The 27,721-nt window shown below is 34.0% G+C and overlaps 1 protein-coding gene across 3 annotated transcripts in view; it reads left to right on the top strand.

Moving 5' to 3' along the window:
* LOC114335183 (uncharacterized) overlaps window positions 1-27,721 on the top strand; it is a 127,125-nt gene that overhangs the window by 64,853 nt on the left and 34,551 nt on the right. The window contains exon 3 of one of the 3 annotated variants that reach the window (XM_028285368.2): window positions 19,915-20,007. The exons of the other annotated variants lie outside the window; for them this stretch is intronic. Coding sequence (XP_028141169.1) covers window positions 19,996-20,007 — 12 coding nt within the window. The 5' untranslated portion in view covers window positions 19,915-19,995. The remainder of the gene's footprint in view (window positions 1-19,914; window positions 20,008-27,721) is intronic. 3 annotated transcript variants of the gene reach the window in all.

Here is a 27,721-nt window from a genome sequence, read left to right as displayed (position 1 = left end):
TCTTCTTGTTTTGCTCATTTTCTGTTAATTTCACAGGCATACCACTAGATGTGTGTGCCATTTTTATTCCACGAATTCACTTGTATTTATTGCTATTGGTACAAACCAAACAGTACCTAACAAACAAACATAATTTTTATAATTGATGATTGATTCCATTGTCAATCATGAAAAAACCAGGAAACATGTGTAATACACTCCCGATATAGAAGTATTTGTTCTAGTATTTCATTTGAAATATTAGATATACCTAGTAGGTCTGGATCCCGCGTATAAAAAAAAAGTTGATTAATAGCAAGCTGAAAATTTGTTAATAGCTTAAGGGTGTCTAGTCGGATAAACTTTGATATATGGGAACACTGTAACAAGGGCAGTTTTAATTGTGGAACAGGTTAAAAATTTAGAACGGTTAGACCACGAAAACACACATTTATTTTGTCCGACAGAACAGACTGAAACTCTCCGAACAGAGATTAAACTCTCATGCAAAAATCAGACTGCTATTTATCACTTGTCATAATTCCTGTCATTTGACATATTCTACATGTTCCACTCATTAAAACGCCCATTTGGTGATAAATAGCAGTCTGATTTTTGCATGAGAGTTTAATCTCTGTTCGGAGAGTTTAAGTCTGTTCTGTCGGACAAAATACATGTGCCGTTTTTGTGGTCTGACCGTTCCAAATTTTTAACCTGTTCCACAATTAAAACTTCCCCTGTTCCAGTGTTCCCATATATCAAAGTTTGTCCGACTAGACACCCTTAAGCTATTAACAAATTTTCAGCTTGCTATTAATCAACTTTTTTTTTCATACGCGGGATCCAGACCTATAGATGGTGAATGTTCAACATTGTGTTTATTTTTCAAAGTCTGTTGCTATTTGTTTGGAAGTCGAAATGTCAAATAAAGAGTCATCTTTAAAGTGGTTATTTGGTCAATTTATCAAGACTTATAATATCGTTCGTGAAACAGGCCGTTGTTATTAATCATTTAATAACTAAAATTAAATAAAGATTCGTTATAATACATCGCATCTACCAAACGTACTTGAATCGATACAGTTACGCGCGTGTACAGAAATATTTGAAATGTTTAAGTACGCGGCATATTCAAAAACAAGTGGTCGAAAAATATTCTCTAGTATACCTCGAACAGAGACTCGAGTCAGCGTTGTTGTATTTTAACAGTTACGACCAAGAAAGTCTGGATGTTTGTTTTATAAGTCGATAAGGCCGACATTCAACGGTCCGTTACACGCTGATACAGGCGATATTCGACCTAAAATTTCTCCCCTGCCTGGGCCCCTTCTAGCGATAAAACACGCCGACCCGACGGTTGTTGGAGGTAGAGATGGAGGGTCGGCGATACTTTGTGGAACCGGTATTTCAATTCATGCAACCGTTATAGGTATTAAAATCCATAAGGAAAAATTTCCTGTAGCTGGCTGTATACCATTAATTACAAAAATTGAAGAAAAAAATCTTCTGTGTAAAAGGTATATTTATTTAAACCCCAACAAAGGGCTACATTAAAACAGAACGTTTTTGCTTTAAAGAGAGCATCATCAGTGTTTAAGCAAGCTCTACATGCTAAGCCACCAAAAATACATAGATTAAAACCCTTAAAATGCCGACCAAAAGTCTTACATTCTAGTGTTATATATTAAACCCTGGCGATGGGTGAAATTTAAACAAGATATACCTCAAAGCATCATATGACTATACCACGAGTATGTGGGGGTTGAGTTGATTTCTCTGTCTTCACAAAGAGAAAGGTGAAAGCCAACTGATTACAGGTGACATATGATGCTTTGAGGTATATCTTGTTTAAATTTCACCCATCGCCAGGGTTTAATATATAACACTCCAATGTAAGACTTTTGGTCGGCATTTTAAGGGTTTTAACCCATGCATTTTTGGTGGCTTAGCATGTAGAGCTTGCTTAGAACACTGATGATGCTCTCTTTAGAGCGAAAACGTTCTGTTTTAATGTAGCCCTTTATTGGGGTTTAAATAAATATACCTTTTACGCAGAAGATTTTTTGCTTCAATTTTTGTTATAGGTATTCTTATGTAGTTATATTGAATATTAAAAAAAATATTTCAACCAACATGGCAGATATTTTGGATCAATGACTAGAACGTGTGTTATTAAATTATTTTATGGAATCTGAATGGTTGTTAAGGCAATGTTTTATTTAATCTTCTTATTGTCCCGTCTTCTAACGAAGGTTGGCGATCATTTGTTTAAACGCTTCTCCATCTTTTGCAACGTGAAATATCTGTTCAACACTGAGGTTAGTCCAATCTTGATATTCCTCAGCCAAGTTTTCTTCTCTCTTCTCCAGCCTTTTCGTCCCTCTGCTCTTTATTTAATAAGACTCTAACTTTAAATCCGGTTTATGAATTTTATCCACTGTAAAGCAGACTTGGAAGATCAAGGGAATAGAGCAAATAGAGCCGCAGGTTGTCTGTATGAGACTATACGGAGAAATAAAAATAATGAAAAAGAAATTAAATGCAAAATTTACAAAAATACAACATTAGACTAATACTGACATACATGACAAAAAGAATGCTAGAAACAGCAGAAATGAAAACCCTTAGAAAAATCTATGGTAAAATACTGTAGAACAGAGTTAGAAGTACAGGTAAACAACATACATGCAAGGTGGATAACATCAAGGACTGGGTGAGAAATAGAAGAATATAATCGAATAACAAATAGAGTAGTAAGATACATAGGAAGACGATGGAACGACAACTTGGGCACTGGAGGCACATTGAAAAAACAGACAAGGTCATGTCTACACAAAAAGAAGAAGTAAAGCAGACTTGCGAAGAAGTACGCTATCCTGACGAAATAACCTTTTCCTCATTATTATATGAGATTTTTGTTCTAATTTGGACTCAGTATGCTTATGAAATGGCGCGAAAACGGCCAAAATATCAAGTTATTGATTCCTGCTCTGGTATAAGCAACCAGCAGGATAAAGAAGTTTTTTACTCGGAATTTATCTAATTTCCATGTTAGGCTAGAGTTCTACTCTCCGTTTCAAATGTTAGAATCAGTATGGTCGTATATTGCAAGCGGGTTTGCCATTCTGTGAATTATCATAAATAAATCCTCCTTTAGTATTCAATCAGTTCAGCGATAAGCCTCTAGAAGTACCTGCCCAATACTATCTTTTACGGCCGCTGCCGTGAAGAGCGGCAACTTTGTCAAGAGAATTCTCATTGAGTTAGCATAGGGCTATCCTTGTACACTGCATCGCATGTTTGAAATACGCTGTAGAACAATTGTCGCAATATGTTTTGGAAAATCAACGTGTATCCAACATGATTTTTGATAGTTGATTTTGAGCTGCTTACTTCCTACCATGTTTCGTTATTGTTGTTATTATTTACCAATTTTCCATACACACCACTGCACTTTAATATTTAATTAATCATTCTTTTTAGATTGTATATAAATGATCGACTATTTATTGCGGTGTTATCAGTATACCTAAGATTTTAAATTTTTTAGCATTCATAGAATATCACACGCCATCAGCGTTCCTTTCCAAACGCCCACCTCTACTCGTATTTGATGACTCTGGCATTCGGAACGAAGCCGGATCCTCACGATCAGCCCCGACGTCATTCGAACGCGCTCTACGCGGTTCGTTGGTACCCTGAAAAAGAGGCCAACTCGATGTGCTGCTTGTGAACTTTTCCCCAACGTTAGCGTGAAGCAAGCTCGGTGCGACGTTGCCGGCTCGATTAGAAAACGACACGAGGCCTCGGCTCTTATCTGACAAAACACTAATGTAACGTTTCGGAATTTTTCATTAGCGTATTCCGAGAATAATGATTGGCTTGGAAGTAAATGAATAACGTAAGGATCAGTAAAAATGTAGATAATACCTACTAATATAACAGCAAGATATAATAAAAAATTGGATAGTTAGCGAAAAGACTTAAAAAAAATGTACTTTACTTCTTTGTTATCAATCAATAAAGGATCTGTTTTAAGCTCCTTCATGTATTAGTGTATGAGTAATGAGTAAAACGGAGAGAGTGAGAAGGGATGTATGTTGTCTCCACTGCTATTTAAGGTCTATACTGAACACGTTTTATAGAATGCCTCTATCAAGTTCAAATACAGTAATAGTCAATGAAGAAGTTATCATTATTATCACACAGCCAAATTTGTCCACTGTCGGACACAGGCCTCCTCAAGATGTCTCCACCCTTCTCTGTCCTGCTCAGCTGCAATGCAGTTTGTCGCTATTGTTTTAATGTCGTCGGTCCATCTGGTAGTTTAGGTGGTCTTCCACGACTTCGTTTGTCTGCCCTTGGCCGCCCCTCTAAAATCTTCTTTGTCCATCTGTTGTCTCTCTGTCTTGCGACATGTCCTGACCATTTCCACTAATTTCCACTTTAACTTGAGTTGCAGTGCAAATTGTTGAAGTTAAAGAAGTTATAAGTAACATTGAATACGCAACATGTTGGCAAAAACATCTGAGGATCTTGAGCTTTTACTACAAAATATATACCTTCATCTATAATCTATATTCTTCATCAAATAGAATCTCAGTAGATATAACAGTACCTTATATCTTTCTTCTCCTTAAAATGCCTTGTCTTAGAAGATCTTCAAATATTGCTTCATTCTCACCTCATGTCATTGTTAAAGTAGCTATGGTAAAGTTACAGATTCCCACCAACCCACAAAGACAAAACATATATAGGAAGACAACGAAAAATATTGTTATAATGTGTTTGTGAAGATGAGTCTAATCCCTGTAGTAAACTAAAGGAAGAAGAGTATTGGCATATTTATAATTTTTTTTCGATAGATACATATACCTTCTGTATAATTCCAATTTATTTTTTAATGAAATTTCGAAACAAAAGATAAAATACTGTAGCGACAAATATTTGATGAAAAATGGATGCCCAAGATACAAAACTGGCACAGAGAGCATCAAAAAAGAAGGGGAAGGACAAAATGCAAATAAATATAGAACAAGGAGATCGTTTCAATTTCCTATGTAGTGTTTCTTACACACTCAACAAAGGTGAGACATTGATCATGATCACAAACTTTATTTTTTTTTGGCTTTAAGGTAATACCCAACTTTATAGTTTTTAGTATATACAGGATGTTAGTAAATAATGCAACAAACTTCAGGGGGTACTTCTGTATGAAAAATACAAGCATTTTTTTGACATACAATTAAGACTATTATATTGATCATTGGCGCGCATACGGGCAATCGCCTGAATTTTTGTAAATAAAAAATAGTACGCCATTGAGGTATTTCAAAATCATTTTTGGATCACTCGTTTAATGTGAGACAAAAAATCTTTCTTATCTAGTTTTTTATATGAGGCGCTGTTTTTGTACAAAAAAATGAAACATCTTAAGGCGTAATTTTCATTTCATTGCGTTAAGATGTTTTATTTTTTTGCATAAAACGGCGCCTCATGTGAAAAATAGACAAGATATTTCTTGTCACAAATTGAACGAGGAATTGAAAAATAATTTTTTATTTGAAATACTCAGTGGCGTACCTACCATTTGTTTTTTCTTTAAAAAATTCAAACCATTACTCGTATGCGCGCCACTGATGAATAAAAAAAATTTTAATTGTATTTTAAAGGATGCGCAATAACTACCTCTTAAAACCCACCGAATTTCATTTGCATATCTCAGCCGATTTCAGAGCAATATTTAATTGAATCTCGAAGTCTGTAAATGAAGTATTTGCGGACATCCGTTTATATCCCTGTATATGACAAGCTTTATAGACCACCGAAGAACAAGACAAAGAGATAACTTTTTGGAATCAAAGCTAGTCAAATCAGATTTTTCAGAGGATTGAGAGGGAAAGAGTTCATAGACCATAGATATAATAACAGAATATATTAGGTCAGTCCGAAAAATAGCGTAACGCGCGCGGAACAGTTCGGGTCGGTGGTCTATCTATCTCTCTCTACCGTTGCTTAGCTTTCTCTCTCTAGCATATAATGGTTGCCACCTCTGTGTCACTGTCGTTCCAGTACTCCCACCTCTTGGTAGATACGCTCACACTCGCACGACAGACAAATATAGCTGGACCACCGTACTTGATATCGGCGTTACACCCCGATGCATTGAGTGGCATATGACTAGCCAGATCTATTGTTGACATATCTCTGTCATAGACTGATGAAGACAAAATGGAAACAACATATAACATAACCTGAAAATAGGTAGGTACTGTTCTCATTATCAAGGCGCTTTTTTCCTCTGAAGATATGTTCACTTTTTGTCCTCCCTTGAAATTTTGAACTTAAATATATTTTTTCAAGGCAGCTCTATAGGGCTTTTCATTCACAGTCATTTGTTTCGAGCTTCTGTCATGTGTCACATAATATTAATATATCTACGTCATACGTTATTGGTATCTACAATAATACAAACCAAAGACGTATGACGTAGATATATTAATATTATGTGAACACATGACAGAAGCTCGAAACAATTGACAGTCGATGAAAAGCCCTATTTATTTATAATTGTAGCTAATATAATATGTGATGGGGAAGGTACCACATAAAGATACAATTTTCGTAAATATTTTGTATCTTTTGTACACTTCTCCTTGTTGAGTAGCCACTACCTCACCAGTCCTTGTGTGGCAATCATAGCGTGAGTTCAACCTTCACGTAAACGAAACGGCAACGTCGCACATCCCACAAAATAAAACTCTTAAAAAAAGTCATATTTGCTTTTGAATTGAATCATGTGACATATTATGACAGTTATACGGCGCTCTATGAACTAAGCGATTGTTCATTAAATCACAATAAAAATCACACGTAATTATTGAGTTCATAACTGGTATTTTTAATTTAAATCGTCGAAATAAAATTCCGTAAAATATATTTTAAACGACGAGAAGTTTTCTTTGACATGGGGGATATAATTCCTCGTGGTAAAATTCAAACCCACGTGTTTTTTTAACTTGGCGCCCGAAAAGTGGGGGTGGATTCAGTATTGATATTAGATATTTTTAGACCCCGCCTTTCCTGCGCAAATGTTGGGTCTTTTATCCCTCGCCTCTAGATAGGCCTATTTTTTTTTCAGAAAAGTTTGCTCTACAGGGGATGGTAGTAACAGGAAAATTTGGAAATTAGTATTTCGATTAGATATAATCTGATACAATAATAGTTTGCGATGATAATGTACAACAGTTGAATGTTAATAAAATAACAGTTGAATGTTAACAAAAATGTTCCAATGAAGCCGTTTTTTTATTTTTGACATTTATTCATATTTATTTAAATTACTATACAGTGTTTTTCTGAGTTTTCCGCAAAAATAGTTTTCATGACTTTTTTTATATGAACGTGATAGTAGATAATTTTTTTAGTAGTAATATAAACCTTTTAATGGGCTTTCTTCGGCTTGTAATTTAGTTTATATCTATGATAAATCTTATAATGCCACATGCCATAATTTTCGTCTCTTTTATCGATATTTTCAAGTAAATTCTTACTCGATATAGTTTGCAATCCTTACGGTAGCTTTTTAGTTCCTTGGCTTTGGAATGAATCATTTGCGCTAAGTAGGCAATTGTCGATCAACATTTTAAACCTCCATCCCCCAACCCCTATCACCAAAAACGCCATTTTTTCGTTTTTATTTATTTTTTAGGTGGGTGCATAAAATCTAAAAACATCAAAAAATGCACACGCATAATTTAGGCTTTTACAAACATAGGTATCTAGTTTTTATAGAACCGTAGGTTGAGTCTATTTTTTTTATTTTGTGTAAGTAGTACTTTATCAAAAACTATATTTCTAATTTTTTCCAGATTTCGTAAGGTGCGTCACTTTCAAAAACCGAAAAATTAGTTTTTAGGGGTTTTTGAAGATTTTCCTCACTCTATAGACATCAACATAGATCAAATCATTATTTTTTATGGGTTATATAATTTATAATTTGAAGGAACCTGGTCCCTTACTACAATCAAAAATGAAATAAACACATTCAAACCCCCCAAAACATGGGTTTTTGTGGGTTTTAACGTATTTCGCCCAATTTTTGAATGTCCTAAAGTTTATTTTAAATTATTATAATGTAATAATATATTATATTATAACATATACAAAAATGTTGATATGATGTATGTTTAAGTCTATAAAATGGGTAAATCGTTAAACGGGTAAATAGTTTTTCTGGTTTTTGAAGATAAAGGGAAAATATTTGAAAAAAATTAAAAATACAGTATTTTGATAAAATGCACAAAATAGACCCTGTAGCCATCTTCAAAAAAAGTTCTACGCTTTTTTCGAAATAAAAAAAAAACAAAAATGCATTCGTACTCAACCTGTTGAGTGTCACATAAAGGCCCATTAAATTTTGAAAAGAACTACGATTCAACTTTTATTAATATGTGTATAATTATTTTGTTACATTATATACACAAATCACGACAGAGATAAAATTTCGTTCCCATTTCCCTACACTCATTTAAAAGTAAACATCAACACTTTTAACGTCGTCGTCGCGGCAAAAGTCACTAAGTCCAAAATAACAGATCTGAGAAAACGAACATTTAGTAATTTCTGCCTGACAACACGATGGTATTTTGGACTTTTGCATATTCAGTGCTCTAGGTACTTTCTAGGACTTCGTTATTTTTGCCAGACTATGAAAATTGATATTGTGAATCGATCAGGACACTTTACTCAATTTTTTACAAAAGTGGACTTGTGAGTGAGTTTTGCCGTGTCGACTACGAAATATTCTTCTTTTTTGTTAATTTCAGTCTTTAATATCCTCATCTATTTCATGCGTGTACCTTTCATGAGTTTTAATCATTTTAGTGGATCTGGGTAGCTTCATGATTCCAATATCTGCGTAAAGGTACGTATCCGTACGTGGGTGCTCCGTGCTCGGTGTACCTGCTCAAATGGATACGGCATGCGCTTCCCCATATATAAACCGCAAGCCGGTTGAACGAAGAGGGTGAGCGGCGAGCACCAACGTATCCACTATGTGGAGCTGCTACACCGAGCACGGAGCACCCACGTATGGATACGTACCTTAATATCTACAGTAATGTGTGTCTCCGGTTACTTAAACAGTCCTGAAAATTTTCCTAATATGAATTATTAGAGCCTTCCTGAACAATATCAATAGGATCAAAGAATAATAGATTAGTAACTGATCATACACAAAATAAATTGACAGCCTACCATAGCATGTTACATAGATTAACAGAAATTCCTATGTCAAAAAATAATATTGAGATAGAATTGAATATAATTGGGAAAATAACAGTATATAATAGATACAACTAACAAACTAAACAAAATTTTAAACCAAAATCTGTTTAAGAAAGCTCTGACATTCGTCTTTCCATCACCAGAGAACACTCCAGTATCTTCTGCTGATTGGCAAGATACAGGCTGAATACAGGCAAGATATCACATTATCACAAGAAACACATCAAAAAGAAAGGAATAACACTAGCTTTCAGAACAAACTACAACTTAAGCACTTACAGTTAAGCAAACAAAGGAAAAGCACTTACACAGTGGTGTATAAAATCTTACATTTGATGACTGCCCAAAAACTTACATCGATCAAACTGGTAGAACCTTCAACAGAACACGAAAGGGCTTTCAATAATAGAAAAACAGATTCTACGTTCGTACTTCATCTTCTAGATCATAATAATTCTTTTAATGACCAATGTCAAATTCTCTATATGCAAAATAAAGGCCTTTATTAGAATCTTGAAATTAATAAATTAAAAAATACAGATATAATTCTGAATGACCAAAGAACTCTCCCCTACTCTACTTATTCAATTAATAAAGACATACAAGTGTAGACGCATAGGTAGTAAAAACACATCACTTGACTTGAGAAAGGCACTCTGCCGAAACAGCTGCAGTGATTTTTAATTCATAAAAAAAATTGTGGATGTATTGAAAACAAAAGTTGTCAGTGTTTTATTGTTAAGTAATGTTATTATGTGCTTTGGTTTATTTTGGAATATCTCGATTTAGCATAATATTAATCAACGTAGTACATCACCCTGTATAGATAATAAACATTTAACATGAGCACTACGCTATATTCGAAAGCGGCAGAACAAGAGGTCGCCAGAAACAGAATAGAACGTCGACTATGGCGGTGGTGGGGGCCGCAACTGTGTTCCCATTGGTTCGTTGCTATGGCAACGGGCCGCCGTTCCCACTCTCCCCCAGAAAACCGGCAAAAACGAAATGTGAGCACTAAAGAGAGCTGGAGGAACGAGAGATCCGGCTGGATCGCTGCTCTGCTGGATTTTATTTTAAAACCTTCCTATCGCAAGTTGTTCGCCTTCGCCTCTCTGTTCTCTTTTTAGCTTCGGGGGTGAGTTTTTGCTTCGGTTTTTGTCTACCAAGGAGGGGTAGAAAGAGAGGAAATACGCGCGTATATATTTTTGGGTCATTTCGAATTTCTTTTCCCGTTCTCTAGATGGATAAGGTTATTAATGGAGAACGCAAACTGGTGTTCCTTGGAGGGAAAATTTAAAACTTGTAAGAGTATTTTTGTCATCTAAGAATAGGCCCATTTTGTCGCCAAGAAGGAAGATGTTTAATTTTGTAAAGTAGTAGGCTACACTGGTACTTTTGTATCATTAATCCTGATGATACAACTATTTGAATATCCAAATTTGAATGGGAAACTTACGAGGGTTGTACAATAATAAAAAATAGAATAAATGGGTGCGATGTAACTATGGACTTTCTATATCCCCACCCCTTATTTTAAGACGGGCAAATGAGCAAAGGGATTGAAGTCAGGTCTGTTAGATGGCTATTCCAATATTGCAAAATAACAATCAGGAAAGATGACAATGGAATCAACAAGTAGGTAGTGAAGAATGCAGTGCAGTAATTGAAAAGAAACAGGCATGTCAGAAACAGAATTTTTGAAATGAAAATTCTCCAACTTTTGACCGAAAAACCACTTTCACAGTGAACTACAAAATTTAGTATACATAGGTAAGCTTGGCAAGTTCAAGAGAAATCGTTGCAATACAACAAACCGGCATATTTATGTTTCGTGGACTTTAAGAAAGCATTTGACTGGGTCACATTAAAAGACGTTATCCATTTGTTATACTCGAAAGAGGTACCCCTAGGAATAATTAAAACGATCGAAAACATCTACCAGAACAACACAATAAAAGTAAAAGTGGAAGATAAACTAACTGACCCAATTGAAGCCGGCAATGGGATAAGACAGGGGGATTCCTTGAGTCCTTTATTGTTCAACCTGATCATGGACGAAATAATAAAAAAAGTAAGAACTAAAAAAGGATACCAAATGGGAGAAAAACAACTTAAAATAATCTGCTATGCGGACGATGCAATACTAATCTCCCAAAGTGAAGATGATTTACAACGTATGCTGCACCAATTCAACATAATCGCCAGAAAATTTAACATGTTTATTTCCTCACAAAAGACAAAATGCATGGTAATAACAGCAGATCCAATAAGATGTAAATTGGAGCTGGAAGGTCAGATAACAGAACAAGTGATGGAGTTTAAATACCTAGGCATCACACTATCTAGCTACGGAAGGCTCGAAACAGAAGTGGAAGATCAAGTGAATAGAGCAAACAGATTGCCTGAATTACACAATATGGAGAAATAAAAATATCGGAAAAGAAATGAAATGCATAATTTACAAGACAGTCATCAGACCAATAATGAGATACGCGGTAGAAACACGACCCGATACAGAGAGGACCAAAAGATTGCTCGAAACAGCAGAGATGAAAACCCTTCGAAAAATTGATATAAAGACTCTATGGGACAGAGCTAGAAGTACAGATATATGACGGAGATGCAAGGTGGGTAACATAATAACAGGGTAATAAACAGAAGAATAGAATGGAATGACCACATAAGCCGAATGACAACAAATAGGGTAGTCATAACAGCTAGAGACGGTTCCCCAGTAGGAAGACGATCAGTGGGAAGACTACGAAAACGATGGAACGACAACTTACTAGAGGCACATTGAAAAAAACAGACAGTGTCATGTCTATACAAAAAGAAGAAGAAGAAGAAGAAGAAGGTTAACTTAACCGCAAAAGTTTTGCACCACCAAAAATTATGCTCATTTTCAGTTAATTTTCTCGTGAACGGATTCCGCTAATTATTTCAGATTTTTCTTTGATATTTACACTGTTGGGTAAATGGTTACTCAAACTTCTGTTTTTAAGTTTATACCATGTGGAAGAAAAGATAAATGTTCTGCTTATGTTAAGTTTGAGACACCCTATAGGGAGCAACATGTATAAAGGTGGGTATACATATATCGAAATCGAAATCATGTTGTAGTCTCATGTTTTGTGAACAGTTCGTTTTTTAATTGGCCCGATATCTTTAAAAACAAAGAAAATAGGCGGTTTTACTCTTTAACATGATTTTTAACTGAAACAATACTAAATTAACAATAAAAAATAACAACAGTTAACAAAACTTTAAAAACAGAAAGAAAGATAACGTAAATATCGCAAGTTATCATAAGTGATCAATAGGATTCATGCCGGGTATGTTAGGAGGCAATTCAATATCTGAACATTTACTTCACTTAAAAATTGAACAATGACATGGTACGTGAGGAGGCCTTGCCTTATCCTGCATTACGATGAAATTATACATTTACCTTTCGCTATTTAACCCTTTGTCGTTTAAAGACGTCATACCGTTATACTACTGTCAGGTGCGCATGACGGCTTCAGGCGTCGTATGCGGATATGCACAACATTCGTTTAGAGATGTACCTATTTGTTTGATTTTGACTGAAACAAATTTTCTTTCTATCCAGTATGTAGATAAAAGTGTATTTATAACGTCAGTTTAGAAATTGATTTAGGCATATTTCGTCTGCAATCAAAGGGTTAAAGAGCCTTCGCGTAAAGACACCAAATACTCTATTGCTGCCAAATTCTACCACAAAACATCACAGAGCCTCCATTAAACAATCTCGTATCTCTTATGTTGCTCTGTGCATACCGTTCACTTAGTTGACAAAGAACTCTTATGTGTTCATAAAGTGTTCTCATAAGTGTCGATCATAACTATTAACGTTTTTTTTTCTGTTTTTAAAGTTTTGTTAACTATTTTTATTTTTTATTGTGAATTTTGTATTGTTTCTGTTAAAACACGTGTTACAGAATAAAACCGTCTATTTTCTTTGGTTCTAAAGATATCAGGGAAATAATTCAAGAAACATCAGAAAATATAAGACTACCACACGATTTCGATTTATACCCACCCTTCTACCTTGTCCTCCCTACAAGGTGTCTCAAACTTAACATAAGACAAACATTTCTTTTCTTCCAACCGGTATAAGTTCAAAAAAGAAGTAAGTATAAAAACCAAAGAAAAATCTAAAATAATAAATAAAATTAGCGGAATCCATTGGCCTGGATTCCGCGTACCAAAAAAAAGTTGATTAATAGCAAGTTGCAAATTTGTTAATAGCTTAACGGTGTCTAGTCGGACAAAATTTGATGTATGGGAACACTGGAAGAGGGAAGTTTTAATTGTGGAACGTGATTTTAATTGTGGAACGTGATTTTAATTGTGGAACGTGTCATCCTGACAAGTTTATGATTGTGAAAACTAGCAGGTTGTTTTAAAGTTTATTCAATGCCAAACTTTATATAATATATAAAAAAAATGTTTGTCCGACAAATATGTTGGGCATTTTAATAAATCCGACACGTAGAACATGTCAAATGACAGGAATTATATTGTTGGTAAATAGCAGTCTGATTTTTGCATGAGAGTTTAATGAAAGGGTAAGGCAGGCCACGCACTGAATCGGCATAGAGATCGGCTCGGCTAAGAACAATCGGCAGATTTTGCTATACATGGAAATAAATAAGCCACCGCGCACCGCCTAAGAACGTTCGACAGTCGATGGCGGTGCGCGGTGGCTCATTTATTTCCATGTATAGCAAAATCTGCCGATTGCTCTTAGCCGAGCCGATCGCTGTATGCCGATTCAGTGCGTGGCCTGCTTAACAAATCAATTGGAAGTTCTGTCCGACAAAATACATGTGACGCTCGAAACCTGTAACCTGTTCCACAATTAAAACTTCCCCTGTTCTAGTGTTCCCGTACTTCAAAGTTTGTCCGACTAGACACCGTTAAGCTATTAACAAATTTTCAGCTTGCTATTAATAAAATTTTTTTTGGTACCCGGGATCCAAGCCTCTTAATTCGTTCACGAGAAAATCAACTTTTAAAATGAGCATAACTTTTAATGGTGCAAAACTTTTGCTGTTAAATTTATATCACACGTTTTATTGTTGTTCAAACGTTTCTGCAAATTGTCATTATCAATGAACATTTCATTAATGTGTATTATGTATAAACATTGTTTTTGTGATACGTCGCTGGTCGGAGTCTCCAGCCCAGCAGCGCAGCGACCCTGCGGTTTCATCCCTATTCCTATAAAGCGCCGTAATACTAAAGAGGGCTGCGTTCCCCGTCTCGAAGCATCATCGTGAATCGTGAGGGTTCCAGTCCTCTCTGCTCTGCTCTCTTCTGCTCAGAATGGAACTTCCAGCTCTCGCGTTACCAATCGAGCCTCGGTGAAGTCCCCTCGAATTACACTGAAGATATTTAAGCCCCTGTTGCCGATCTTCTGTTCTTTCCCCGACAGAAAGTCATTGGAAATACCGATTCGTATATATACGAGCTAAGGTTTCACCCAGGCGTTATTTAATTTATCGCATCAGTTAAAATTCTTATTTTGTTACACATTTTTTGCAAGAATTTGAAATTGTATTAAGTCATGGAAAAGTTAAACAATAAAGGTGGCACGTAATTTCCCCCTTGTTGCCATATTCTAAATTGGAAAAAATATATAGGGAATAATCAGATTTTGTTGACATGCCATTCCTATTAAAGCGAGCATTTCATTGGCTTGAATTAGTGACGAGTTTATATTATGAAGTCATTATTACATTTGGCGAGATTGGAAATTGTAACTGATGCCTGTCATAATATTGAAGGTTAAATATAATGTCAAAATATTGTTTTCGAATGATAATCTGGGAAGACGAAATACAGATATATTATTGTTTTAATACAATTCAGTTAAAATATCACAACAATTTGAATCAAAATCAAATCGAGAAACTAAAGTAACAGAATTTAGTCTAAACAGTTTCATATAACAGTTTCATAGAACAGTTTATATTTTAACCAACTTCACATCTATAAACAAAAATCTTACATAAGCTTCTATACGCTGTGAGCTCGTACGTAGAGGGGATATTTATAAATTCGCGAGCGCCAGTAGTGGCAAGTCTGTAAACGTTTACCGGAAATTTGACATAAATGTCAAAGTGATTAATTTAAAATTAAAATTAAAAACATTAATGATAAAAAATATTAGTTGGTCAAAGCTGTGGTATATATTTTTACCTTAAATATACTTACGTTTTAAATACTGAATTTACGTTTTTTTAATGTTCCGTAATATGTAATTATAAATTCTTAGCGCCATCTACACGATAATTGTGAAAGTATCCGAAGTAAGAAATTAATATTTCATCAATAGAACGTCAAATTGATTAGCAAAATCTTAAAAAAATCTATTACAATTTAATTACTTTTTAGCGTTGTAAATATTAAGCGATAACAATTAAATAATACATTTAAAAATTACCGGTGAAAGTTGAATTAGTAATCCGCCAGGAGCGACACCAGCGAAGCTCAGAGCGTATAGGACAACATGAGTTTGACACTTATAGTACAGATAGTTATCTTTGTTTCACACTCTTAGGACAAAGAGAAACTGTATACGTGCTACTACTGTATTAAATATATGTTTTTTATTTGGCAACAGCGTTTTCCTGCTAAACTTGACAGTAGCGAAAAAACTAATAATATGAGGAAAAATGTGTTGAATTTGTTTGCCGTCAAGTTTGTACCAGTGGGTTATGGTGTCATTAAATCTATGACGTGCACGTCAGTTGAATCTCTGTCTTTTTTTTTCAATAATCAAGGCCCTGATGGATTTATATAATATACTAAATGAACAATACTATACCAAATATTAATAATATACCAAATGATTAATAAAGGCAAATAGACGTAAACAATGTGTACTGGGAAAGGCCAGATGGAAGAAGGTCTGTAGGACGGTCTAGAAGACGGTGGAAAGATGCAGTCAAAGAAGATCTGGAGAAAATGGGAGTGATACAATGGGATTTGTGGCACAGGACTGACAAACATGGAAGGCAATAATAAACGCGGCAAAGACTCACGAAGAGTTATAACGCCATTGATGATGATGATGACTAAATGAACAATTTATTCAAAAGCTTTTTAGTAAGAATAAGAAAGTGGGTCTTGTGGGGGAAAGAGGTAGAATATTTGTTCTGCGTCACTTTTCTTATGTATTTTAATACATAAACTTCCAATAAACTGGAAAAATAAACTCTATAAACTTACTTAATTTACTAACTGTTAAAAAGACGAAGAAAGAAGAAATAGAAAATTAAATAAAGGGACTAAAAACAATAGCCCAGGAATAACAGAAATATTGGTAGACATGATAAAAGCAGGAGGGAAAAGGCTACATAAAGAGATATATAATCTGATAAAAGCATTATGGGAAATAGAAAAATGCCAAGAGAATAGACCCACAGCAAGGATATGCCAATATACAAAAAAGATGACAAAATGAGACGTGAAAATTATAGACGCATCGCGTTGCTAGAAATAGTTTACAAAATCTTGACACAAATCGAAAGGAAAAAGCTAAATCAATCCATGGAAAATAATATTTTATATTGGGCATATAAGCGTCAAGTTTAGAAACAATAGGTCGAGGACACATCAAATATTTGCGGTAAAAGAAATCCAGACTAAGTGCTACGAAAATAAAACAGCAGTATATGTCGTGCTCGTCTACTTTAAACATGCCTACGATAGGGCAATGAGACAACAGATGTACGAACTAATGAAACTACCAAGTAAAATCGACAGAATGGTAAAAATGACTAACTGGAAATATAACACACGAAATAGCGTAGAAGAGTTATAAATCAAACAATTTTGAAACAAAAGCGGGACTACCACAAGGAGACCTACTGTCAACGACTCTTTCTTAATCTGATACTGAAAGGAATAACCAGAAAGGCAAAACAAATATACAGAAAACAATTTTTAAAAACGACCATTAATGTATAGCATTCACAGACGATCTAACACCATTAACGATAAGTAAGATAGAGAAAAAAAATTAATTAACAATTTAATAAAAGAGAAACAAATTGGGCTTATAATAAAATAAGGAAAAAACAAAATAATGATAATTGGAGAAACAGATAAACAAAAGAAGACAATTTCATATTAGATAAGTATAGAAGGAGAAAATAAATGCATGTTACGAGTTTCAGAATTTACTTCCCTGGGTGTAGAATTAGATTAAAAGGGACATGAGAAAGAAAGGATGAAGGCAAGAATACCAAAAAGTATGGAGCATTGCGATCATTAATGAAATCCAAATATGTCTCAAGAAAAACAAAATATAAAATCTATAAAACAGTTATCAGGTCTATCCTACAGCTACATATGCATACGAAACATGGGTGCTAAAAAAATCAGAAATATACCTTTTAGAAAAATGGGAGAGGAAAATACAAAGAGGAATACTTATATGGAGATTTGAAAATAGATGGTCAATGGAGAAGGAACAATAAAGAAATTAAAGACCTATTTAACGAACCAAAAAAAACGGCGGTAATCAAAGCACAGAGAATACGATATTTAGGACACATTGAAAGAATGGGGAAGGAAATAGTGGCGAAAATGGTACTATCACGAAAGCCAATATTAAAAAGAAGAAAAGGGAGACCAAGAAAGAGACGGAAGGACAGCGTATTTGAAGACTTAAAAAAATTTTGAGAATCGGAATGAAAAAGCATTGGTTAGAAACCAGTGGAAGAAAAAGGTTAAGAAAAGTATGTAAGATCATAAGAAATATTAAATGTATTTTATACAAATAAATGTAAATATGTAGTAATAATTGTAATGGAAAATTGTTCATACTTTTCAGTCCTAGGCCTTTAAGGCCTGCGTTGATCTTTATGAATACATGTATACAAGGTGTTTGGTAAATAATGGGCCATAGCTTAACCTTAGATTCCTGAGCTTAAAATAGGTCAATTTAAGCTAACTTACTGATATTAACGAAATACAGGGTGTCAAAATTAAACTTTTATTTTATTTGTTCTTGAATATTTCCTGAGAGGCACGAGATAACAACACGAAATTTGGTAATTTGGTAGGTGGGGGTTTTTTGGGATGAGAAATCTAAATTGTTGACCAAAAATGATGTATTAGAGGGCGCCACATACGCCTTTCAGCGTTCATTTAATATGTTCAATTTTTTTTATCCCCCCCCCCCCTCTACAGACTTTTTGAATCAAAACTTTTATTCTCTTGATATTTTTACTTAAAAATGGTATAATACATTCATCTCGCTGAACTCGACCGTTTTCTAGATAAACGCATTTTAAATCTGCAATGCAACGTAAATTTTTGCATAATATTATTGTAGTTACACCCGAAAAATAAACTTAAGACCATAATAATTTCCAAAAATTTATGGCAAATTCCTTCAAATGGAATTTGCGATGCAATGACATAAATATGAGAACTTGCACAATTATTATGGTTTCAAGTTTTGTTTTCGGGTGTAACTACAATGATGTTATGCAAAAAATTATGTTGCATCGCAGATATTAAATGCATTTAGCTCGAAAACGGTTAGTTTAGCTAGATGAATGTAGTATACCTTTTTTAAGTAAAAATATCAAGAGAATAAATGTTTCGATTCAAAAAGTATATAAAGTGCGGGATAAAAAAAATGAACGTATTAAATGAGCTGTGAAAGGAGTATGTGGCAATACATCATTTTTGACGGCGAATTTAGATTTCTCATCCCAAAAAACTCCCACCTACCAAATTTCATGTTATCTCATGACTGTCAGGAAATATTCAAGAATAAATAAAATAAAAGTTTAACTTTGACACCCTGTATTTCAGTTATTATCAACTTTAGTATTAAGGTAAGTTAGCTTGAATCGAGCTATTTTAAGCTCAGGAATGTAAGGTTAAGCTATGGCCCATTCTTTACCAAACACCCTGTATAAATATTGAAAAAATACAAGTAAAAAACAAATTTACAATAATTGAACTAGTTTTAGCTTGTTTTATGCTTTAAAATTTAAAATATAAAGTTCTGTAATTTTACTTCAAATATAAGCTTTTTTAAGAATAAGCAAAATATCGAAAAAAGGCATTTTTTACATTAAATTGTTAATAGGTAAAAAAACGCCGAAATTTCTACAGAAACGTATAGCACCGAGCTATAAAGTGTCTTGTAGACTTAACTGTTCCGTCTTTTCTGCGGATTGGCAACGTCGCGATTTGGATCTTGCCCCAGTGACGTCATTGAATTTGAATCATTTTCTCTCGGAGGGATTAATTGCGGAGGGGTGAACTTCAGGGGTTTTTTAGCGCTCCGTCTCCGTACTCCCGAAATTGTAGGTGCGTAGAAGAGAAAGTGGGTATTCTTGTCACTTTTAGGGGGAAAAGATAAGGTAGTTATAGGATTACAACGATATAGATGTAAATTAGACATTTTGATGTAAGGATAAATATTGTGCGTTGTTTTTAAACGGTTAAAGCCATTTTTTAATTTCGGTATGAATATATTGAAATAACCTAGTGGCAGTAGAGCCTTCGGAATATTTTTTTGCTTGCATTGTTGTTTTCACCCATTTTGAAAAAATGTGAAAACCTTGAATTATCCATGTCTGTCTGTTCCAGAGACTTTGCAAACACAACTCCTTCGTCATTGGACCAGATATGAGACAAATGAGGTGTCGCATGCAAGCTTAGAACCCAAGAATGATATTCAAGGTGAGAAATTTGACCTAGGACTTCCGGTTTTAGAGTTGCAACCGGTAGTACTGTTTTAAAGTCGCCAAAATAGTACAAGCGATATATTATTCGACGCGGCTTAGCAAGAAGAGAACAAAATATATACTTCCGGTTGCATGCCTGTCTGTCTGTCTGTTCTCGAGTATGTAACTCATACGTTATTAGAACTGATAGAATGACAAATGAGGCTTCTAGTGAGAGCTGGATGGTTTTAAATGTGACAAATTTAACGTCGGACTTACGGTTGAAGTGTTGCAACTAGACCTATTGTTTTAAAGTCGCCGAAATAGTACAAGCGATATATTGCTCAACGCGCCTTAGCAATACAAGAATAAATATGTATATACTTTCAGTTTTGATATTACCTACTTCTGGTTAAAAAGGAGTAATAGGAAGTGCCACATTATAGTCGCAGAAATAGTATATTTATGTGATAAAATCGTGCCCAGACATCTCGTAACGCGACAATTCGTAACCGGACAACTGGTAACGGACAACTCGTAACAGCGACAGTTCGTAATGGCGACACTTCGTAACGGCGACAGTTCGTAACTATATAAGTTCGTAACTGACAATTCGTAACGTCCAAACTTAATTATTTTGTTTATTTTTGTCAACGTGGATATTAACTGTTATTACAGGAATAATTGAAATTATCTTTATCAGTTTAACGAATCAGTTCCGGGATAAACACCTTTAACACATTTTATATTTTGTGTTTCAGAATATATTAAAAGTGTTTAAACACAAATAACTATTTACTTAAATACCTACAAATTTTGAACAATATTTCTAAAATCCCTTTAATATCCCTCTTATTGTTCCTTAAATTTGCATATATCTAGACAAAGGGATAATGATGTAATTAGTGAAATTTTTAAGCCGCCTTAACCGTCTTTAGACATTCCAAACTTTCCAAGTAAAGGAAAGTTTTTTGTAAAAACATTATTAATCCTTTAACTAGTCTGTACTGTAGAGTTTTCTGAATAATAATTGTAAGAAATTTAATATGGCAAATGAACTTACGTATGGTGTTAGTTCGCGTGGAAAACGGACTCTAATATACCAAAATTTCGAGTTTTCTCGAAATCATGTAACGGAATCTGGAATTGTGCATTGGAAGTGTCGGAATAGTTATAATTACAAGTGCAAAGCAACTGCGCATACAAATGGTGACGTTATCATTAAATCCAACGAAGGACATTCACATATTGTAGAACCTTTCGCAGCAGATGCAAGAAAGATGGTAAGTGAAATGAGATCAAATAAGAAAGATATAAAATAAAATATAAAATATACCTATGAAAAAAAAATTCTGAAACACGAAATATGAAATGCCTTAAAAATGTTTATCCTGTTACTGATTCGTTAAATTTATAACAGAAGTTCGTTTATAACTGTAATAACATTAAATTTCCACGTTAACAAACATAAACAGAATAATTAAATTTGGACGTTATACGAATTGTCCGGTACGAACTTGTATAGTTACGAACTGTCGCCGTTACGAACTGTCGCTGTTACGAGTTGTCCGTTACCAGTTGTCCGGTTACGAACTGTCGCGTTACGAGATGTCATGGAACCGATAATAATATATATGTATCATACTTTTTTTGGTAACAGTACCTAACCAGATCTTGATGCATTCTATTGATGAGTTTGCTACACAATTTGCTTCTTTGTATTGGACCCTATGTCCAATTGTTCGCGTATATAAAATCTAGCAAATTCTGTTTTTAATGTAAAATTGGCATCGACAGAGATTTTAGCTATATTCCACGTAGAGTGATGAGCTACAGCGAAACTACTATCGAACGAATACATCATGTATTTTTAGAGATTAAAGCTAAATTCTGTGGCTTGGTTCTAAAAGGGCCAATGTCAAAATCTTTACATTTGATAAAACTGCAGTTGCAGTTTTTGCCGAAAATACTTTTATTTATAGTTTCATCATAATGCAGGCTGTACTCACCAAATTTTGCCCAGAGGATAATATATTTGAACAGAATAAGACTGTTTTTATTTTTTTTTCTGGATTTAAAAATTTAAAAAAAAAACGACATTGGCCCTTGTTGCCTAAATTTTTTTAGTTGTATTTATTTTCTTTGAGACATTGGCCATTAGAACTAGAACAATAATAAACATTGTGGCTTTATACTAATAGTTTATTATGTAGCAACATAGTTAATTGTAGACAAAAATGACAGAAATAAAAATTAATAATAGGAAGATACAAATGGTAGTAAAAGATACATAAAGATAAAATTATTATTATTAAATTAATGGGAGAAACTGTTTCAAGAAACCTTTTTTTATCCTGAAAAATCACTTTCTTCCTCTGCTTCATCTTGCTTCATCTGGAAAGTGTTCCACTATATTAGCATTTGCAAGTATTTGTTAGTCTGCTTTAATTGCCTTCATTATATCTCAACTTTTGGAACTTCTTTTCCTGTTCTTCTATAGAATTTGCTATCAACTGGTTTTGCCCAGAGCTAGATAACCGATAAAACTCGCGTGAATTTTTCGCGCCTCTTGAGTAAATTTTTCAAAGCATTTGTTCCGACATGTATGTGCCTTTAGTTGCTTAGCTGGTATTGTTTTTCCCGAAACCGATTTACACTCTTTACTTTCTGATTTTAGTGATTTTCTCACGTTCTTCTTTGTCTTGTTTTCTTCTTCCTCTGCTACTATCTACTACAGTTGTATTGTCGATACCTTCAAACTGCTCTACTACATATTCGTCGTCTGTTGGTACATATTCATCATCGTTATCTTCAAACGGTTCTGGATCGCTAGAATCTGTATTTTTTGTCCATTATTTCTGATTGATGCTGATTCTGTATGACGTACCATTACTGTCACCGCCAGTTTTACACATTTCCATACCAAACCTTTCTTGTCCTTAAAATAATATCCATTTTACTAATTCCAAAACTTACTGAAGGCGCCGATACTGCTGATATCACAGGTATAGATAGATATATGTGTCAATTGCGGCGCACATGGGTTCGCTCCCAACCCCTATAAAACCACTTTTATTGTACACGAGTTCGCTCCGAAACTCATACCCGAAAGTTAAGTTATGACCGAAGGGTTAGGTCTTCCTACCTGAAGCCGGGAGCGAATCCATGTGCAGCCGTCAATTGAAGCTAGAAGCGCCAAATATACATTGTACCACTGAATATTCCACTAAATAATAATATCAATCATTGATAAAAGGGCCAATGTGTATATTGGTTCACTGAATATTTCGCAAATAACAATATCACTGATCAATAAAAGGACCAATGTCAAGTTTGGCCCTTTTATCCGAAACTGATGTGAATTATTTCATTATGACATTGGCTACCATTACACTAATATTGCGGCTTTCTGGTTGAATTTAACATTGGCCGTTTTAACATATGAAAGTATGTATCAAACGATGTTTAATGCACTGGTTTACTCAAAACAGCAAAAAATTGACATTGGCCCTTCTAGCTCCAAGCCACAGAATTATAAGAGATCAATAATTCTCAAAAAATACCGGTGATAAAATCTATAGGCTAAATTGATTTTGGTACAATAATTATTTTATTTGCTATTTGCTTAAGAAATAGGTAGACGTTTCTCACGGAAATAAGTGCGGACTATACACTGTGACGAATTCCGAGACATTTAGGGGTCGTGGTACCAGACATCATTAAATGTCGTACTGGAAATCTAACGTTAACATACAGACAAACATTTTAAAATAGACTAAAAACCAGCATCAAGTTAGCTTCTCGTTTGTTAAAATCTTCTAAGGATTTCTCCTGTATAGGCATAAAACATAAAACGCGAAGAGAAAAATGCCAGCGATCTGGCCTCAGAGAAACTCGCGTTCAGTACGTGAAACTTGCTACGGTTACGTTACGTCGTTGGTGAAGTGAACGGCTCGTACTCGCAGTGGTACCGGGAAGATAAAATAATGTTATATCTACGTTGTTGAGGCTTTTGTATAGACGCTTTCTATTTAATTTACTCTTTATAATAACCGTTGCTATACAGGATGATTGATGAAAGAATGTACGAATCGAGGCTACCACAATAGTACTACTCCATGTTGTTGTTAGTACTAAGTAGTTTCAAGAAAGAATATACAAGTTGGCTTATTAATTCCCGATTTCATTTTTTAATGGTACCTACTATATTGTTTAACTGGTACTACCTATGTCTGGTGGTACCATAGTAATGGTACGAAAACTAGTCCAGGTTAGATCGTATTCTTATCGAAACTACAGTTTTATTTGAAGAAAGCAGCACTATTCACACGTTCACTGCCATAATATTAAAAAAAAAAACGGTCCCTTTAGCAGTAGAACCACTCTCCGAAAAATTGGAAGTAAAATCTGTAGTCGCGCAATGTTGTTAGTCGCTTTTGCCCCACTCTCGCATTGCTAGTCGCATAGAAACGTACGGGTTTTAACAGGGAAAACCCGCATCCACCACTGGTGAATTACCAATTGCGTACTGCCGGTATTACTTCTTGAGATCAAAGTGCCGACAGAGAAGTGTTTTTACTGTCCCTCTTTATACTGTGCTTTAGCCACGAGGCTCACACGGCTATACTCGCGGCTGTTATTGAAAACAACATGAGACTTAACATTCATGTCTCAACGTCAGCCAACGTGTTAATAGGTTTGGTGATGATGATTGGTCACTTAATGATGATTGGTCAACCAATCGAAAACTAGTTCTGTGATGTAGCCCTTTTTAGGGATTTTAAATATAATATACCTTTTATAAAGGATTTTATTGTTTTTTTTTTTGTTAATAGGCTGTCCAATAAGTTTTGCGGTTCGATAAAAAAATTCACTTTGTTATTCAGTATAGTCTCTCTGAACATCAATACATTTGTTCCTACGAAATTCCAATTTATGAATGGGAAGGGCTGCGCAATACGGTTCCACGGCTGTTATGACCTCATCATTTGATGAAAAACGCTGTCCACGCTTCTTTCTAGGTATTGAAACAGATGTAAGTCGCTAGGGGCCAAATCTGGTGAATACGATGGATGCTCCAACGATTCGAACTTTAATTCATGGATTTTAATAATAAGTAGCGCGTCGAGCCTAATAGGACCATGACTTGTAATTTATGGATATTAGCCACCGTTAAAATACTCATGACACGGTGCATTGTCCTGATGAAAAAGGATTTTTTCTTCTGCAAACCGGGTCCTTTTAGAAGTCTTCAAAAATACACCAAATACATTTACGCCAGTCAATGAGAGCAAAAACGGGATATTACCTCCGAATTCTATCCTACTGCATTAAAATCCATGAAATTTTGGGAATAGCCTCTACTTATCTCCTAATTCAAAGTCTACGTTAGAAAGTGAAAACTCCATATCTACTTTTTGAGTTATTCGTGGTTGAAAATTTGCCATTTTCATTGAAAAATGTCACCTTTTCGGGCGGTATTTTGCGAATATCTTAAAAATTATGCATCTAACGAAAAAAACCACCTATATAAAACATTTTTGTAGCTTATAAAAAATCAAAGAGATTCGTTTCTTTCTAAATCTTCTAGTTATAATACAAAAAGAGATATGCTAGGTGAAAAGAGATTTTTTTTGTGCATACTCAAATCGGTATGTTTAACTTAAAATAATAGAGATGTTGTCGATTTTTAAGGTTAAATGCTACCAATATATTTTGTAGTGCTTAAAAAGACCTTTAAAACAAACACTGTTAAATGCCGATTACATTCAAACTAAGCAAGATATGGTGCAAAAAAATTGATGACTAATAATTTATTTTAAGATAAAATGCAAAGTATTTAACCCCTCATCCACCAGATTTAAATGCATCATTTTACTTTTACTACAATGTTATTTTTATATTCAAAAAGTTGGACGGATTCAAAATGCATGGTTTTTGAAAAAAATAAAATCGTCCCTTTTCTCCACGTAACTCGAAAATGATAAAGAGATACAGTAATAAAAGAAAAAACAAAATTGTTATCTAAAAAAAACCCTACATTTTTGTACTGAATCTTTTTTTCGCATCTCTTACCATTTTCGAGTTACATGGAGAAAAATGAAGATTTTTAGGAAAATTTAAAAATGCGCTCTATAATTTGATCTTAAAAACTCATTTTAAACCCGTCCAACTTTTTTAACATAGAAATAACACTATAATAAAAGGTATTGTAGAAGAAAAATAATGCATTTAAATTCTGGTGGATGAGAGGTTAAATATACTTCTCATTTTTTCTTAAAATACTTAATCAATTTTTCTTCCACCATATTTTGCTTAGTTTGAGTGCAATCGACATTTGACAGTGCTCATTTTAAAGGTCTTTTCCAGCACTACAGAAGATATTGATAGCATTATACCCATAAAATTGACCATTTCTCTGTTATTTTAAGTTGAATACACCAATTTGAGCATGCACCAAAAAAATCTCTTTTTACCTACCATATCTCATTTTGTATTATAACTAGATTGATGAAGAAATGAATTTCTTTGATTTTTTATAAGATACAAAAATGTCTTATACAGGGTAGCCAGAAAGTATGGAAACACGGTAATTTAGCGGGAAACCGCTAGACTTATTTTTATAGATTTTGGTGGGTGGTCTTCTAATGCGACCGATATTATAGTGTTAATTACATTGTTGTCATATCTTCTGTTTTTCTGTAAATCTAATGAACTTTCTTATTTCAAATGAAACATACTGTATATTTTTTGCGTTTTAAAGTCCTTAATAAATACTGATTATGTTTCATGTTATATTCCCTATACCTAAATGCCGAAATTATGGGTACATTTTTAAATTATTGTTACATTTATAAAAAAAAAATTAAACAAATTTTAAAAATCACATTTAGGTTCTTTAGATCCCTGGGAACTAAAAAGATCTTTTGTAATTTTCCTCAAAAGTTAATCGTTTCTGAGTTATAAACAATTTAAAACTGAAAAAAATCGAAAAATGACAATTATCAATATTCAAAAACACAAGAAAAAAAAATAATTTTTGAAATTACAAAGTACTTATGTAAATTCAAGCTCAAACGATCTTCTATCGGCTCCCTATAAGAATTTTTGGCATATTTTATTCTAAAACATTGTTTTTTTTTAATTGTTAATAAAGCGCATAATATGAGGACGGGTGATAGGGCTGCATTAACAACTAAAAACCAATGTTTTAAAATTACATAAGGCCAAATTACTTATCGGTACCTGATAAAATAAGGTTTGAACTTGATTTAGACACTTAGTTGTTTCAAGAATAGTATTTTTTATTTGTTTTTGAACCTTGAAAATCGTCATTTTTCGATTTTTTTCAGGTTTAAATTGTTTATAACTCGGAAACGAGAGGAAAATTCCAAAAGACCTTTTTTTGTTTCCAATGATCCAAAGAACCTAAAATAATGTCTATCCGGGCCGAAAAAATTGATTTTTATAATTTTTTGGTTAAACATTTTTTTTAATAAATGTAGCAGTAACTCCGAAATTATGGCATTTAGGTATAGGGAATATAACATGAAACATAATCAGTATTTATTAAGGACTTTAAAACGCAAAAAATATACAGGGTGTTCCATTTAAAATAAGAAAGTTCATTAGATTTCCAGAAAAACGGAAGATATGACAACAATGTAATTATCACTATAATATCGGCCGCATTAGAAGACCCTTACCAACCAAAATCTATAAAAATCGTA

Source organism: Diabrotica virgifera, chromosome 4 (assembly GCF_917563875.1).
Source record: "Diabrotica virgifera virgifera chromosome 4, PGI_DIABVI_V3a".
Classification (NCBI taxonomy): Eukaryota; Metazoa; Arthropoda; class Insecta; order Coleoptera; family Chrysomelidae; genus Diabrotica; species Diabrotica virgifera.
Note: the sequence above shows the minus strand (reverse complement) of the source record. Positions and strands in the feature narration are given on the sequence as shown.